We start from the raw sequence: 17,136 nt of genomic DNA, 5'->3' as shown, positions 1-17,136 counted from the left end.
TGCTGGACAGCATGCATGTCCCCTGTAAACAAAGGGGACAACTGCGCCTGCTTCCTGGGAGGGTTGGCAAGATGGATCTGCCCTGGTATCTTGCTGACCAGGTGTCAGCTCTGTCAGGGTAGGCACACAGTCACAGCCCCCTGTACCTTTCTATAGCAGTTAAGTGTTTAAACCACATACATGTATCATTTGTGTGATCTGGAAAAACAGCCAAGGCTTTGTTTTGCAGAGGAAAATGTGCAGATGAGCCAACGTTTGCTTATTAGAGATGTCTGCTCTAAGTCCTCCTTTTGTCCTCCCCAGCGGACAGCACCTTTGACAGCGGCCAGGGCTCCACGGTGTACTCGGACTCGCAGAGTAGCCAGCAGAGCGTAGTGCTGGGCTCCCTCGTGGACGCAGTGCCCCCCCAGGCCCAGTGTGTATGCAGCCCCCCTGTGAGTGAGGGGCCTGGCCTGCCCCAGAGCCTGCCCTCGCTGGGGGCCTACCAGCAGCCCACAGCCACGGTGAGTCAGTGCCCCTTCCCCCATGACCCAGTCTGAGGGGACTAGGGCTCCAGAGCCCCTGCAATGGGCCGTTCCGAGTGTGTAGCACTGTGTCAGTCTCTGGCCACAGAAAAGTCCTGGCAGATAGAACGACACACTGTTGGGAAACAGACCCTAGGGACCCCCAGAGCTTGAGATGCTGTGACAGTGCTGACCCAGCCCTGTCCCAGGGCAGGCCCTCATACTCACAGTGACAACACGCAGCCACAGCATGCCTCCCAGCATCTGTGCCCTGGGCCTGAGATGTTACCTCAGACTGTTCCAAAGATCACAGAAAAGCATCAGTTGTAGTAATGAAACCTGAGCCCCATGTCACTGTCCGGCCCACTGAGGACAGGTCCAGCAGCTCCTGGCACTTCTCCCCTGGATATTGTGCAGCCGTTAAAGTCAAAGCGAGGAGGCTGTGGCGGGATGTGGGGGGCGCTGTCTGGAAGCCTGTTTGGGAAGCATGAGCCATGGAGCCTCTGGCCATGACTGCACACTTGAGATGATTCCTAAGGTCTGGGGAAGATAAAGATGAGTGGATTTTTTATTTTAATTTTTTTTAAACACCGAAGAAGGTAAAACACTCACTTCCTTCCCAGTCCAAGTCCCCATAGCCACAGAAGAGTTGCCTGTGAACCTAGGCAGCGGTGCAGGGTCCTCAGAGGGTGACTTATGGAGTAGGCCATAAGTGGACCCCATAAGTCTGGGGCTTTGGTTCTACCAGTCTTACTTTCAGTGCTGTGACCATCTTCTGGCTGATTATGGGCACTTGGGCCATTCTGGCCACCACTGTCCTACTGGGTGCCCTGCTGCACCCCTCCAGTGCTGGCTCTGGACTCTCAGTGCTGGCTCTGGACTCTCAGTGCGGGCTGTGGACTTTCCCTTTCCCCTTCTGTTCATGCAGGGATGGGCTGTCAGAAGGACCCAGAAAGTCCCTTTGGAAAAGCAGTTGAAGCCATTTGCCGAGTCTGCCTATGCTGACCAGTTCCCCAGGACTCATTTGCTATTTGCATTTGCTGTTTTGTTCATTTTACAAAATGTGATTTTAAGTGGTGGAAAGAACTCCCTTAAAAATAGGCTACTTGCTACTCTAGAGTGGTTGTTCTTCGCTTTGAGGATCACCCAAGCTGCGGCTGAGCCAGAATAGGGCTTCCCTGTTCTGTATGATGCACTCTCTGCCTTGGTTCCCCCGGGCTGAGTCCTTCTCTTGTGGCCTTGGTGGCCCACAAGTCAGTGTATAAGCCAAGAGGCCCAAGTCAGTGTATAAGCCTAAAGTCAGTGTATACGCCAGGAGGCCTGAGTTAGTGTATAAGCCCACAGTCAGGGTATAAACCAAGAGGCCCGAGCAAGTTGGTCACAAGGGCAGCCACTGTGGACTGGAAGCCCAAGCTCTTTCTCCCATCTCCCTGCCTAGTAATGCAGAGACACATTAGACAGAAAGACTAGGGCCTGGATGGGAGTCCCAGGTGACTGTGTGATGGCCTGCCTTGTGCCTCTCCTGGGAAGAGGTTGCTGTGGTGACATGCCACCGGGGCTCAGTAAAGGAAGAGAACAGATAGGCAGCAACAGTAGGGGCCTCTGGAGCACGGGGCCGAGGCCATGGCTCTGAGGCTCTTAGACCCTGCTGAAGTTCCCAGCTGGTGAATGGATGATCTAGCCCGGTTGGGCCTACTCATTCCACCCTGTGGCTTCAGGTAGATCCAGGAGCACAGCTCCATCCCAGACTCACTTGTCTTCACCCCAAGCTGCTTTTCCTAAAGCACTGACTTCAACTTTGAAAGACAAGTAAGCAATGATAGCTTTGAGAATCACCGTTGCTTACATGATCCAGAGACAACCCCACCCTCACCCCAGGGAAAGAATGGTCTGTGGTAGGGGACAAGACCCAGGAACCTAGCTTCAAAGTCAGGGACCCACATTCAGACTTGTTTCCTTTACAGCCTGCCTGCTCCTCAGGTTCCCCTTGTTTTGAAGCAAATCCCAGACAGCAAGACATTTTGCCCATAAAATTTCAGCCTCTATCTCTGCACAGAAAGAATTCTTAGAACAGAGCTCAGTGTCATTATTTTTTTCAGCATCATTGTTACACCAACAGAATTAATAAATTAGCAGCAATTCCTTAATGCATCTGTTATCTCAATGTTCAGATTTCTGATTCTTTTGTGGCTTGTGTTCACACTGCTGCTGCCTGGGGGTCACATCCCATCTGTGAGGCCCATTTCTCTCTCTCTTTGTCATGACACACACATATATACACATGAGAGCCTCCGCTATCCCCATCTAAACTGCGAGCTGAGGTCATGGAGGACCCCAGCACTGCTGAGCACTTACTGTGCTGGTTTTGCTGTCTGCATCTCTATAGTGTTGGGCCTTTCTCAACTCACCCTGTGCTAACAGTTCTTTCTCCACAGTTCTGCAAAGCCTCTGTAATGACCCCTTTTTACTGTTGCCTTATATTCAGTGGGGTTGATGTGCCAGACTGTGGCTGTTTGAGGCCTTTCACTGTCATGAATGACACCACAGGGGCCACACATCATTATCCTGGTAAAGAGGTCGCTAGCCAGGAGCATAGCCCCGGTGGGCCCAGGACAGCCTCTGAGTATGGCCCTGTGCTCTCTGCAGCCTGGCCTGGCAGTGGGCTCTGTCCCTACCCCTGCCTGCCCTCCAGTTCTTCCGCAGCATTTCCCAGAGCCGGTGATGAGCTTTACCCCTGTGCTGCCACCGCCCAGTGCCCCTGTACTCACAGGTCCAAGCCAACCAGCAGCCCCTGGCCAGCAGGTGAGTTGTGTGGCTGTAGCTGTGGCTGTGACTGCCTGTCCCTCTTGGTGGGTGCTCAGCTCTGCTAGCCCTGGGGCCCAGGTCTGTGAGTACCTCCCATGGCCCCTTGGCTCTCGTCCTCTATAGTTCCCCCTGGGCCTGCAGTTTGGATGGGGGTAGAGGAGGCTCTCGTGTGTGTGTGTTAGAGAGAGAGATTCATGGGCCCTGCACATGGAAGGCTTTAATCACTTGGAACATTTCTGCAAGGTCTACCTTGTCCTGGCTCCAGACTGGCTGCAGTTTGAGGGTCTGTATGTGCATATGTGAGACTATGGGAGTGTGTGCACAAGTGAGTGTGTATGAGGCTATGCATGTGTATACAAGTGTGTGCATGTGTGAGAGTGTGTGTTGGTGTATCTGGGCATGTGGGGTACACCCAACTCTTGGCACATCAGGGGTCTAAAGGGAGCTCCTTCTCTCCCTCCAGCCACCTCCACTGGCCCAGCCGACACCCCTGTCACAGGTCCTGGCCCCACAGCCTGTGGGACCCCTGCAGCCGGTGCCCCCCCACATGCCTCCGTATCTGGCTCCGACCTCCCAGGTGGTGGCTCCCACTCAGTTGAAGCCCCTCCAGATGCCGCAGGCGCCCTTGCAGCCAATCACTCCAGTCCCACCACAGGTACTTCCCTGCCAACAGCTGCTGTTGGTGCCTTTAGTTTGCCAGGCCCTGGCCAGTGCCCCAGGGCACCCATGAGTGCTTGTCTGCATGTGACCTATGACCTGAGGTGAAGGCTGAGCTGGGAGTCAGGCTGGGCAGCATGGAGTTTACGCATCATCACGTGCGTCAGAACCATTCTGGGTACTAGCACAGTGGGCCACTGTGGTGAGCATGGTGATAGTTTCTCTTCACAGCTAGCCTGGCTCCTCTCTCCTGCCCTTCAGCTTCAGTTTCTTTCCCAAACTTATGGGCCATTCTTGGTCCTTCCAGTCCGTGATGCCTGGGCTATGGGCATCAGATGGGTTCCCCTAGGGAGGGTGGGGTGATGTAACACCCTGTCACCTGGCAGCCACCCATTGGCATGCCTGTCTGCCCTCAGTGTCAGTTCTAGGTACATCCAAGGCCAGAGACAGGAATTACAGAGTGGCTGCTAAGATGGCACAGAGAGCAGGCAGGTTAGTTCTAGGTGACTGCTCATCTGAATGTGGTCCTTTAGAGGCCCAGCAGCTAGCTGGTGACACTGCTGATAGACTGCAGGGAAGCCTAGCCATGGAGGTTCAACTGAAGCAACCTCTGTGGGCTTTTTGGGGGGACACTGTCTATAGCTAGTGACACCGGACTGTACGTAACTGATGTAGAATGTAGCTAGGGTCAGCCCAGGCGATTGGCTTTAAGGACCATAGATATTTAGAAGCCTTCCATGACGGGGACGGGCTGCTATCTCAGTGGTGGCACAAGAGGTGTGCTTCACTCTGAGGATGACAGTTCCTATAGGCCCCATCTGGAAGACTCTTTTGTGTCATCCCACCTGCTGCCTGGTCCCTGTCCTTATCACAAGTTAGATCCAGCTTAAGAATCTGCTTAAATCATTCTGTTCATGGTGGCTGTGGTGTTTATTTAGTTTTCTTTCAAATGGAAGTCGATGTGGGCATTTTTGCTGCCTGGTAATCACTCGGAGGAGTACGTTAGGTGGTGCTCAGGGCATGTGCTAGAGAGGTGCTAAATCCACCAGGTCCTATGTCCGCCATCTCCAGGAGGTACATGTATCACTGAGAGAACGTAGAAGGGTGTTCAGGGGGTTCTGCTTCAGGGAGGCTGGACAGGATAAAGGTGTTGCCTCAGCCAACTAAGGGGGCCTTGAAGATTTGCCTTCACCAAGACTCCTCCTGGGAGTTCAGTTTCAACGTGAATTTGTATAGGTTGGGGGGATCAGGCTGACGTCATTTCAGATGTTTGGGGCCAGGCTGGTGACTCCAGCAGCTCTTTCACATGAAAATGATCCAAAGCTTTGAAGTCACTTCTCTGTGACCTGTGGTCACCACTATGGCCTTTCAGTATTTGTGCTGCCCTGACTCCCCCAGAGACCCCAGCATAGCCTGTCAGGTAGGTGTGGACGAAGGGGCAGCCTCTTGGTGCTGAAGCTGAGGGTGACCTCCAGTAGGTCATTTCCAGGCTGTTGACTTCCTGTTCTATTTAAAAAATCACACTGGGTGGTGCCTGTGGCTCAAAGGAGTAGGGCACTGGGCTCCAAATACCAGAGGTGGCAGGTTCAAACCCAGCCCCAGCCATAAACTGCAAAAAAAAAAGTCACACTCTGGGGGGTTTTGTTTTGATTTCCACTTGGGTTCCCTTCAACGGCAGGTACACAAAGGTGTCTTAGATAGAAAAATCCTGCTGACTGTGGCTGTCCTCGCATGCAGGTGTTGTGGGCAAGGACCCCTTGGGGGGCCATACTGACTTGCTCCTGTGTTTCTTTCAGATGCCTCCAGTTCCCGTTGTGCCCCCCATTACACCCCTGGCGGGAATTGACGGCCTCCCTCCAGCCCTCCCTGACCTGCCAGCCGCGAACGTGCCCCCTGTGACACCTGTGCCACCTCCTCAGTATTTCTCTCCAGCTGTGATCTTGCCGAGCCTCGCTGGCCCCCTGCCTCCCTCATCCCCAGCCCTGCCTCTGCAGGCCGTCAAGCTGCCCCACCCTGCCGGGGCACCCCTGGCCATGCCCTGCCAGACCATCGTGCCAAATGCATCAGCCACCATCCCCCTGCTAGCCGTGGCCCCACCGGGCGTGACTGCCCTGTCCATTCACCCTGCGGTGGCCCAGCTCCCGGCCCAGCCCGTGTACCCGGCAGCCTTCCCGCAGATTGTACCCGGTGATGTCCCGCCCTCCCCTCACCATGCTGCGCAGAGTGTGCGGGCCATCCCGCCACAGCCAGCACCCCCTATGCATCCTGAGCCCCTCCAGCCCAGCGTGCACCTTCCCGAGCCAGCCACTCCAGCTGCTGTGCCGGGGAGCCAGGTAATCCCCTTCGGGACAGTGATCTATCCTCCTGGCACTGGGGGACACTTAGGTCCCAAAGATGCAATGGATCTGTTCTCTTGGCAGATCTGTTCTCTCTTAGTCTTCCATAGGCCTGCACTCCCCTGGCATTGTGACAGAGAGGCAGCTCAGGCTGGGCAAGTTGGCACCCTGTTCTTGCCCCTTTTGGAAGGAGATGTGTTCGAGGCTGAGGGAGATAGAGGCTGATGCCAGCATGGGGCCTATATCCCACATAGGCCATGAGCCTTGGGAAGTGGTGGCTGGTAGAGTCCACAGCTCCTCCCTTCCTCGTGGCTGGTAGCCCCTGATCTCATGGCACAGTGTACCTGGCAGGCCCAGCGTCTACTCACCTGTCCTCACCCAAGGCCGGTCTGGCTGGAAGTGGGGTTGTGGCAGGACCAAGGGACCCTGTCATGGTGTCAGGTGGAGACCCCTATAGCAGCTCACTGGCTGACTATGAAGGGATACCGTGGGACATGGAACACATGTCTGCTGGTGGGAGGCCTTCCCGTGGGGCTCCACACACTGAGCAGCCCACTCATGCTCTGCTATTTTGTTAAAACTCAAGTGATGGTAGGAACTAGTATGAGAGCCTTCTCACCTGGGAGCCCCTCATCTGGGCATACCCCTACCTGAGCATGCCTCGCCTAGGTGCCCTCACAGTTGGGAGTTCCTTTCCTGCCCCCCTAACCTGGCCCCATCCTGGCTCTGAGCCGCTCAACTCTGTGGCCAAGGCATACCCCTGCCTTTCAAGCCCCAGGCCCTTCAGTAAATCACCTGACACAGACTCTGTGGAGAGGCCAGGGGTAGAGCATCCCTGGGTGCCAGGTGCCCCCAGCCCAGTTTGTGCCAAATCCAGTCTGGAGACCCTGTGTTCTGAGACATCACTTCTGGCTGTTACTTCTTGCTGTCTTATTTTCAGAGGGATCTGTACTTGGAGAGGGACATCCTTGTTGTCTTTCCCCTTTGTTTTTGCTGACATTCCTGGGCACAGCCCCAACCCCCTAAGCAAAGGCGATGCTGGTGGCCGACTTCCACCCTGTCCCCTGTTCCCCCAGGTCCTGCTTGGCCACCCGCCTCCCTATGCTGTGGATGTTGCCGCTCAAGTCCCCTCTGTGCCTGTGCCGCCAGCTGCTGTCCTCTCCCCGCCTCTGCCGGACGTGCTGCTACCTGCCGCTCCTGAGGTTCTGCCTCAGTTCCCTAGCTCTCTGGCCCCCACAGTGGTGGCAGCTGCTCAGAGTGTGCCTGCCCAGACTGCCACACTTCTGCCACCGGCAAACCCACCATTGCCTGGTGGGCCTGTGATGGCCAGCCCCTGCCCAGCCGTCCAGCTAACAGTGGAACCAGCTCAAGAGGTGTGTGTCCTATTCCCTGTCCACTCCTGTGTCCCAGCATTGCAGCCACCTAGGGACCTTGGGTCTTGGTGCTAGAGGTCAAGGACACTTAACTTTGGGACAACCACATGGGGCCTCTTCTCATCTCTCTCTCTAGATTTCACACCTTCTGTAAACCCACATCAAGGGGGAGGGTGTGATTTTTATAGATGATTTTGCAGGCTGCTTTCATTTGAACAGGATACAAAAACCTTTGAAAATCTTTTACAGAAGCAGTGTGTCCTCTTTGAGGGATGATTAAAGTGGGTTAACACATTTAGGAAGTCAGTGGCCCCCAGCTTCTGGAATCTACTTGGTCCCAAGCTTCTCCACCAGATAAAAACCTCCATGCCCACCCTCTTCCGTTTGCCTGCCCCCCGGGCTGTAGTTGGAGGGCAGTGGGTATCGGCTGGGCCAAGGTGGGGGAGGAACTGCAGGAACCAGAACGATCTGTTCTCTTTTCTCTGGGTTTTTATTTCAGGAGCAGGCCCCACAGGACAAGCCGCCCAGCCTCCCGCAGAGCTGTGAGAGGTACTATGGCCAAGCCTCACCCTCAGGGATGCAAATGGGGTACACACCTAGATGCTGACTCAGCATGGCCCTGCCATACTTCATGTGGAGCCTGCTCTGATTTGTCTGATGCTGTCCGGGTTTTGAATAGGAATCACCCCCTCTCAAACTTGACCCAGTGGAGTCTCAGGCGCCTCATTTTTGATCTTGTTAGCCATTGTTGAAATCTGAGTGTTAGAGGCTGCAGGCTGTTCTCTGGGTCTGAGTTCTGGGTCTGGCGCTGGTCTGCAGTGCTGAGGAGCTGGGAGAGGCTGTGGGTGGAGGGTTGGCAGCACTCAGGGCTGGGAGGGTGGCCCCTGGGTGCAGGACTGAGTCCAGCCCAGACCCTGGGTCTCTTGCCCTCTCTGCTGTGGCCATGTGTTCAGGTGTCCCTACCAGGGTGATCACTGGTAATGATCATTTGTCTTACTCCCTGGAGTACTGGGCAGTGTGTGTGCTCAGGTTTTGGTACTCTGCTCCAGTCCACACAACAGCCCTAAGTAGCTGGTGTGTTTCTATTGCTATTGTACAGATGGGGAAACTGAGGCATAGGGCTGATTCACAGGGCAGGGGACTCCCAGGAGCAAGGTCACACAGCCAGTAGCTGGGAAACCCTTGCTCCTCCCCTGGCCCTGTGCCACCTGGGCACCGCAGGGAGGTGAAAGGGCATAGGCCCTGAAGTAGGCTTGGGGTCCTGGTCAGAGCGGCCACTGCCTCTGCAGGTTACCCTTTTGGGCCTTGGAGGTTTTAAGTCCCCTGGGCTGTTTTCTGCAGAAGCCAAGCTTTCTAGCCATAGCCAGTGTGTTGGTCCATTAACATTCTTGGTTTTCACTCAGCTATGGAGGTTCTGACGTCACTTCTGGAAAAGAGCTGAGTGACAGCTGTGAAGGCACCTTTGGAGGGGGCAGGCTGGAGGGCAGGGCTGCCCGGAAGCACCACCGCAGGTCTACACGCGCTCGGTCCCGGCAGGAGAGGGCCAGCCGGCCCCGGCTGACCATCCTGAATGTGAGTGGCTGGGGCACTGGATGCACGGTACAGTGTCCTCCGTGGTCTGACCATGCTGGTGCCTGCAGGTGTGCAACACAGGAGACAAGATGGTGGAGTGTCAGCTGGAGACGCACAACCACAAGATGGTGACCTTCAAGTTCGATTTGGATGGGGACGCGCCTGACGAGATTGCCACATATATGGTGAGGCTGGGTCCAGGTGGCATGCCAACTCCCTGTGTCCTCACATGTGTGTGGTGCTGGTTGGCCCAGGGGTTGTCAACAGTAAGCACTGACTCCTTGCACCTTTGGCTCCGTTTGCTCCTCCCCACACTCAGCAAGACCCCTTGGGTTGGGGAGGTCAGCTTGAAGCATATGTTCATAACCTCCCCAAGATGGTGTCTCCTAAGGGGTTCTGGAGAACCTTAGCCTGCTGCTTGGAGTGAAATAAGGGGCTTTGTGAGTCGGTCATTTGAGTGAGCAAAAAGAAGCTGCGTCTCCAAAGTCTCATGTCCTGTGGTCTTTGTCTTTGCTTAGAGCCAGGCTGCAGGATCTGAGCCCTGTCCCTGTGCCCCGCATCCAGCTGTCTATTCCTCTGCTCAGAGCCACTCCTCCCCAATGGTGCATACTACCCCAAGTCCATGACACCTCACCCACACTCCCTGGGGATCCTACCATGTCCCCAGCACCTGAGTCCAGGCTAAGAGTGAGGGTCTCATGCCTTCAGAAAGTATCTAGTTAAAAGCACATGAAGAAATTGGAGAAAAGGGTGCACTTGTGTTCCCCAAACTTACTGGCCCATCTGTAATTACCTCACAGGAGGATCTTCATGCTTGAGTAAAGTTTAGGAAGCCTAAGAAGCTGGGTTCTAAAGAAGCTGCCAGCAGTGCTGGCCAGTGCTGTAGCCCCCTACCTCAGATGGCTACTGAGTACCCAGAGTGGGGCTAGCATGACTGAGGAACAGAGTATTAAATGTAATTTAATTCAGTGACGTGAATTGCTTCACAAGCCTAGTGGCTGCTGCCGCCTTGGACTGTGTCCTCCCAGCTACCCCTGCCATGGCTTCCTTAAATCCTGATGCAGGCTTTCTGCTGGGGCAGGTCTGTGCCTTAGCATCTGCTCTGCGGAGGCACCTTGGACAAACCTCTCCTGGAGCCCAGCCCCAGAGCACAGTATAGCATTAAAGAAGAAATTATTCTAATACTTGTTTAAATGGTCCGGAAGACTTTTTTCAGGACTGTGGCAATGGGAGAGAGAGGATGGACTAAACTCCAAAGGTAGCAGAGATAGGTGCCAGTTTATAGCCAAGGAGCAGGGTATGGGCCTGGTGAGTGGAAAACAGCTCAGAGCAGAGAGACATCAGGTTAGGTGATTCTGGCAAACCCCCTTACCAGAATCCGTGCTGAGGGCAGGTCAGAGGCTTGGACCTCAAGGGTGGGGCTGAGGCATTTGGTCAGATGTGGAAGCTGTGGATTCTCACCACACTTACTTAGCAGGGTTTCTGCTACAGCTGGGTTAGGCTGAAGACTGGATGGGGCCACTTTGAGGGGAGAGTCTGAGGCACCTGACTACGGTCAGGGAGGGGCTGGTTCCTCAGGCACAGTGGGAGCAAACACAAGGCCTGCGCCGGCCACTGAAACTGTAGAACCTCTCTTCTCTCACTTTACTCTTCTGCCACGTATCTCATGTTACCCTATCCATATACATTCATATATTATGAAGTATAATAATAAAGCGAAATGACTATGAGGTTATCACTCAGCCTCTGGCTGCCATGCAGGTAGTCGATGCTATCGCTATAGCTTCCCATTCTGCCCCACTCGCTGCTGGCATTGTGTGTTCAGCATTTCCTTGTTTTTAATAGTTTTATTCTTCTTTTCTTTTTTTTTTTTTTTAAGTTCTGGCCAGGGCCGGGCTTGAACTCTCCACCCCTGGTATATGGGGCTGGCAGCCTACTCCTTGAGCCACAGGCGCTGCCCAATAGTTTTATTCTGTATCTTTGTGTACACATACACGAGTGCACCTCCCTGTACAGAAAGTGATGTAGCTGTTATTTGGTCATGGGCCTGGTAAACATGGTGTCTTCTCAGATGAGTCTTTTTTTGAGTTTGAGTTTTTTTTTCACTCAGAGCTCTGATTTTCCTCTCAATTTATTGCTTTTTCTCTCATCTTTTAAAACCAAATCATCCAAAATACCCTTATGAAGTAAGCATGGTACAAATATGCAAATTTGGTTTATAACAGCAGCTGTCCATGTGGCCTCAGCTGAGCTCCTACCCCACCCCTCCCTGGCTCTGGCAACACCCAAGCTTTAGGGACTCCAGCTAAAAGAGTGTTTGGCCAGCTCCCTCCTTCCCTGTGGACTGTCTTCCTCTGAGGGTGCAAGTCATCCCTAAATGCTCTGTCAGTGACAGAAATTTGACAGGGAGTTTGGGTCATTGTTCTGATTAGTCCCCCCACCCCCTACCTCCCCGACTGACCCCTGTGGTGGAGGAGGAGCTGATAAGGTTTGGAGTTAATTGGCGTTGATCCCAGGTCATATGTGGACCCTATATTTTTAGGTTTTTCTGTTTTGTGTTCACATTGATTTTAATCTCAGTATGCATAAAAATAAATACATAGCTAACAGGAAAACAATTTTCCAATTGCTAAGAGGTTCTAGTTCAGTTTCATTTAGTGAAAATTTCATGAAACTGGAACATTGCATGAGTTCTTGGAAGGAGCACCTCTATCTCAGCTGGATGCTCCAACTTTGACCACGTCGTACTCCTCTGAGTGAATGTTGACGTCACACACTACACTAAATTAAGAGGTGAATTGTGCAATGTAGCATATGCCTAGCCTCTGTCTGGGGGTGTCATGAAGCTCTACTCTGCAACCAGCTTATTGGGGGCCCAGATGGAGCTAGCTCAGGGGGGATCCTGAGGGATGGATGCCCCATGTAGGGCCCAGGGCTTCTTGGTGACTGGAGAGGGTGGGAGAAAAGGGTCAGAGGGTGGACCTCACTGGGAAAGAGGACAGGCTGTTTGTGTGGTTTTCTGAGATGTACAGTGTCCCATCTGCCTGAGTGGCTGCAGATGCAGATGGAGCACAGTGTGAGCCCACAGTGAGAGGTGAGGACTGCAGATGTGTCCTCCTAAGCTGCTGGCTGTGTGGTGTCTGGGCTGCACTGTGGGACCTGCCAGCTGTCCTCCCCTTTGCCATGGTGAGAGCTGTTTTCTGGAGACTGGGCCATACTTACCTGCATGCCAGATTGCAGCCAAAAAGGCCAGAGGCTGAGGCTGGTAGAGCAGGAGGTACAGACACCAAGAGATACCATATGGCCATATCACTGTGGCTTTGCTGTCCCTATAGGTACTTTCTGTCCCCTCAAGGTCTCACCTTCAATCCACCCCCTTGTCTCTCACAACTGCCCGGGTACCTGTGCCCCAAATGGCCCCTCCCACCTTCTCCTAGTCTCGATCCTTGGCCCCCCTCCATTCAGTGTACCTACCTGCCCTGTAGATGGCTGGACTGGCCTTGAGGAGGAGGCTGGACTGTGTCAGGAGGCTTGCCCTTGAGCTGTTGCCATTCTCTTCCTGCCTGAGGCTTTCTGCTTCTCTTGAGCTGCATGGCGCTCCTCTCTGCCCGTCCTACACTGACTCAGGGACTGTGTCCCTTCATTGTGTCTTTCCCTGGAGCCTAGTGAGGGTAGAAACCAGTCAATCTCTGATAAAGACCCAGGGAAGGTCCTTACCAGCAGTGCTGTGTGTCTCTTTGCAGGTGGAGCACGACTTCATCCTGCAGGCCGAGCGGGAAACGTTTATTGAGCAGATGAAGGATGTCATGGACAAGGCAGAGGACATGCTCAGCGAGGATACAGATGCTGACCGCGGCTCTGACCCAGGGGCCAGTCCTCCACACCTCGGCACCTGTGGCCTAGGCGCTGGGGAGGTGAGAGTGGGATGTCTGTGTGAAAAGTGGTGAGAGTGGTGGCCAGGCAGGTGGGCACTGCAGCTTGATGGGCTGACTTCTGGTCCCTTTGCCTCACTCAGGAAAGCCGGCAATCCCAAGCCAATGCCCCTGTGTATCAGCAGAATGGTGAGTCTGCCCCTGAGGCTCTGCTTGGCAGAGCAGACAGGTGTTTGGAAAGAACCGTTTCCCTAACTTTCCTCCTTGCTATTTCTCAGCAGGCATTTAAAAAGCTCCACTGAGCACATTGCCAGGGGCCCAGCCATTGTACTGGGGAGGATTGCAGGAGGTGTGGTGACCAGGGCTTCCCATTTGGGGATGGCCACCCCATCTGAGGAGCCCTCACCTGCTGACCAGCATCTGTGCCTTCATGAATGATGCTGGGGGCACTCCTGAGAGTCTCAGGCTGCCCACCTGGCCCTACACTCTAGTGGGAGAGAAAAGCAAATTGAAGCCTCTCACCAAGGGGCGTGGGGCTGCCCATTTCAGGGAGGGAAGCTTCTTAGGATTATAACTAGGAACTAGGTTCCCCACTCACACCCTTCCTGGTGAAAATCTGAAACAACTGAGTCCCCAGAGCCCTCTGTGACACTTGGCCTAGGGAGGAACGCTCACTCTGCATACTGTTTCTGTTCTGCCCTGCAGTCCTGCACACGGGGAAGAGATGGTTTATCATCTGTCCAGTGGCCGAGCACCCGGCACCTGAGGCCCCTGAATCTTCACCCCCACTTCCGCTAAGCTCCCTGCAGCCAGAACCCAACCAAGGTATGAACAGCCAGGGCACTAGGTAACTCACAAGCTCCTTCTGCGTATCACTTGGCTGGTGTGCTGTCACCAAAACTTGGAGCAGCCTACAAGGCCATATCCCTATCTTGCACTCCACCAAGTTATCCAAGTCAAGGCAGCATTCAGATTTGAGCCGGCCCTGTTACCTCCACCATGCAGGTAATACTCATGGCTGCACAGGTGTGTGCCAAAGAGCTCTGTTGCCCTTTCTTACCCCATTATTTGGTGACTCCTCATCCCTCCTCTCTTTGGAGTACACCTGCAGCACATGTACCCCTGCTTGCTCAGCTTCTCTTGGAGGGTAGGGTGGGGAAGGCCTTGTCAGCACTGAGACTGATCTCAAATTGTCCAGACAGACAGTGATCACTGTGCGTTGATCCATACCCTTACCTGCTCACGTAGATGCCAGCAAGCTTGCACTTCAGGTTATCAGTTAAATCCTGATTTTATGGTCTGTTGGAAGGCTGAAAATAGTCACATGAACAAATTTAAGGTTTAATTCTCTGTCATTTGGCAGGAAAATTTACTAATGGTGTAACTTGGCCTAACATTATGGTACATTCATGAAAAATATCTGTATGTCAGTTTTAATTTTGTATCATGTGCTTCTAGTGATATTTATTATCTTTTAGAGATTTGTTCCCACAGGGAAAAGGTCAGGCTAATAATAAAATCCCAACAAAGCTGTAAACTGAGACAAGATGATCTCTGGCGAAGAGCCTGGGCTTAACCTGGACTGAGTAATCAGGAAGAAGCAGCATTACACATGAGATTCCATTTTACAATAAGAACATGTTCATGTATTACTTGTGGACTTTAATATACACACACCTGGTTACAAGAAAACATCTTATAACGTAAAGCTAACTTATAAAGTAAAGCTAACTTTTAGTACGATTAGGGCTTCATCTGTGCAGTGATTTCAGAAAACCATTTAGACTCAAGGTTCTTTTTCTATAAAAAAGGGAAGAATAGGTGACAGATCTGTCAGTTTGGGTTAACAGTCTACTGAAGATGACTAAAAATGTTGGACAAATTATAAAAATCATCCGCATGAAGGCATTTGAAGTCTGAGCATAGTGGAGAGTTATCTGGCCATGGTTCAGGGGAGGATGGAGGCAAGGGATATGAGCCAGGTTGGGCTTTTTTCCCGCTGGGCACTTCTCCCATTTCTGCAAGAGTAGCTGAAGGGCTTTGATGCTTCAGCGGCTTCACTAGGCTATAGAACATGGACTTAAAGTCCAGGGCCCCAAGGCTAGTCCTGCTGAGGCATTGTAATGAAGGAAGAAGGATCAAACAGGAGACTGGCCTTCGGAGAAGGGAACCAAATCAGAGCTTCTCATTATGGTGACCTTGGAGTGCTATGTGCTCAAGCAGGTGCATGAGAATTCTTGCTACAGGATGGAATGTCATTCTAGTCCTCATGTGATCTGTATAAACAATATCTGATATAGGCAAAAAGTTGGGTCTGGGTAAGATGAAGTAGTACACACACCAGTCTTTCTCCCAACTGAAGTTTACTCTAAGTCTTGGGCAGTTGTATGACACAGCTATCTCAAAACTTGGGAAAATATAAGCAGTGGGAAGACCAGGGAAGCACACCAGAATTCAAAGTACTACTGAGCCAGCAGTGAGTTTAGCATATTTTCCTCTGGTATCCCCTGGTCTCAGTGTGGTCAGAGGACCAGAAATGAGTACTGTGATGCATACAGCCAAGGAGAGCTCCAGGAGACGCTCTGAAGTTCCAGCTCCCAGAGCAGGAAAGGTAACTCCTGAAGCTCCCAGAAAGGGGGTCCTCATTTTTTTTCTTTTCTCCTTTCTCTTGCACCAGCCCCTAGCCAATTCCATAGGTCAGCAGGAGGTGACAACAGCTAGCAGTAGCCAAAACTGTAAGCAAAGAGAACCTGCTTCTATGTTGAGGGGAGTCAGAGCTCCAGAGGACAGAACCAAAACCCATTGCTTTTTTTCCTCTCTCTGTCTTCTTGCCACCTAGTCCAACCTGGCACAGTCGTTAAATGGGGTGGTTTCTGGCTAGAAGTTCAGAAAGGAGACTCTCAGGAAACCAGGAAGCCCCAGGGAGAGCATAGAAAAGGAGGAGCTTGGGAAAGCAAGCCCATACAGTTGTTTGTGAACTTGTGGGCTCACCCTCAAACTGTGTGTGCATGAATCTGATCCTCATTAGCATGTGAAAGACTTTGAGAACTGACTGAATAGACAGATCCAACCCCACTGAGATTCCAGATTGGCCCCTAAGTGACACACACCTGTTTCAGATCAGATTAATACTGCAAATGCATTGAAAAACTGAACTGACATATGACCACAGCCCGTAGAAGGTAGTTTGCAACTTGTAGTCTGAACCTAACCAGATCAGTTGCCTGCTAACCCAAAAATACCAACATTTACCATAGGATTTAATTAAGACCCAGGATTTCACGATATCATTTAAAATGTTGAGAATAGAATCCATAATTTGGCAAAAGAAAAATTTTACAATTGCTGGCTTGCATGGAAAAAGACAGCCAATAATGCCAATGACAAGATGATTTAGATCTTGGGGGTTGATCTGACAAAAACCTTGAAGCAGCTGTTATAAATATGCCTGAACAAGCAATCACAAACATTTTTGAAACAAGTGTTAAAGTAGAAAGTATCTGCAAAGAAACAAAAGGTACAAAAAAATGGAGATTTTAACACTGAAAATTAAAATGCCTGAAATTATCCAACTGGAAAATAGGGGGAAAAGATAGAAAAAAATTAACAGAGTGTTAAGGAACAATAGCAAAAAATCTAAGATTTGCCTCATTAGAATTCCAAAAGGAAAAGAGAAAGCATGCATATCAAAGAAGTAATGCTAAAAACTTAGCAAATTTGGTGAAAGACATAAACCTACAGATTCAAGAAGCTAAGAAAACCCAAATAGGTTAAACCCAAAGAAATTCATATCTAGGACATGTCATAATCAATCTGCTGAAAACTGAAGACAAAAAATTGTGAAAGCATCCAGAAAAAATGATGCCTTACTTAGAGGGGAACAATAATTTCAAATGCTGTAGATTTCTCATCAGAAAGCATGGTGTCTAGAAGGAAGCAACACAACATTTTTAAAAGTGTTGAAAGAACTATTAAACCAGAGTTCTGTTTTTAGGCTATATGTCCTTTAGCAACAAAA

General features: G+C 51.8%; 1 protein-coding gene across 1 annotated transcript in view; it reads left to right on the top strand.

Annotated features, from left to right (window-relative positions):
• WNK2 (WNK lysine deficient protein kinase 2) overlaps positions 1–17,136 on the top strand; it is a 124,411-nt gene that overhangs the window by 64,283 nt on the left and 42,992 nt on the right. Inside the window, exons 8-18 of the mRNA XM_012808350.2 lie at positions 304–503; positions 3,150–3,305; positions 3,772–3,963; positions 5,762–6,298; positions 7,378–7,674; positions 8,174–8,223; positions 9,078–9,246; positions 9,315–9,431; positions 12,990–13,160; positions 13,262–13,307; positions 13,824–13,943. Coding sequence (XP_012663804.1) covers positions 304–503; positions 3,150–3,305; positions 3,772–3,963; positions 5,762–6,298; positions 7,378–7,674; positions 8,174–8,223; positions 9,078–9,246; positions 9,315–9,431; positions 12,990–13,160; positions 13,262–13,307; positions 13,824–13,943 — 2,055 coding nt within the window. The remainder of the gene's footprint in view (positions 1–303; positions 504–3,149; positions 3,306–3,771; positions 3,964–5,761; positions 6,299–7,377; positions 7,675–8,173; positions 8,224–9,077; positions 9,247–9,314; positions 9,432–12,989; positions 13,161–13,261; positions 13,308–13,823; positions 13,944–17,136) is intronic.

This window comes from Otolemur garnettii, unplaced genomic scaffold (genome assembly GCF_000181295.1).
Source record: "Otolemur garnettii isolate 467f Iridium unplaced genomic scaffold, OtoGar3 scaffold00088, whole genome shotgun sequence".
Taxonomy (NCBI): domain Eukaryota; kingdom Metazoa; phylum Chordata; class Mammalia; order Primates; family Galagidae; genus Otolemur; species Otolemur garnettii.
The sequence above is the reverse complement of the archived record's forward strand: the minus strand, read 5'-3'. Positions and strand labels throughout refer to the sequence as shown.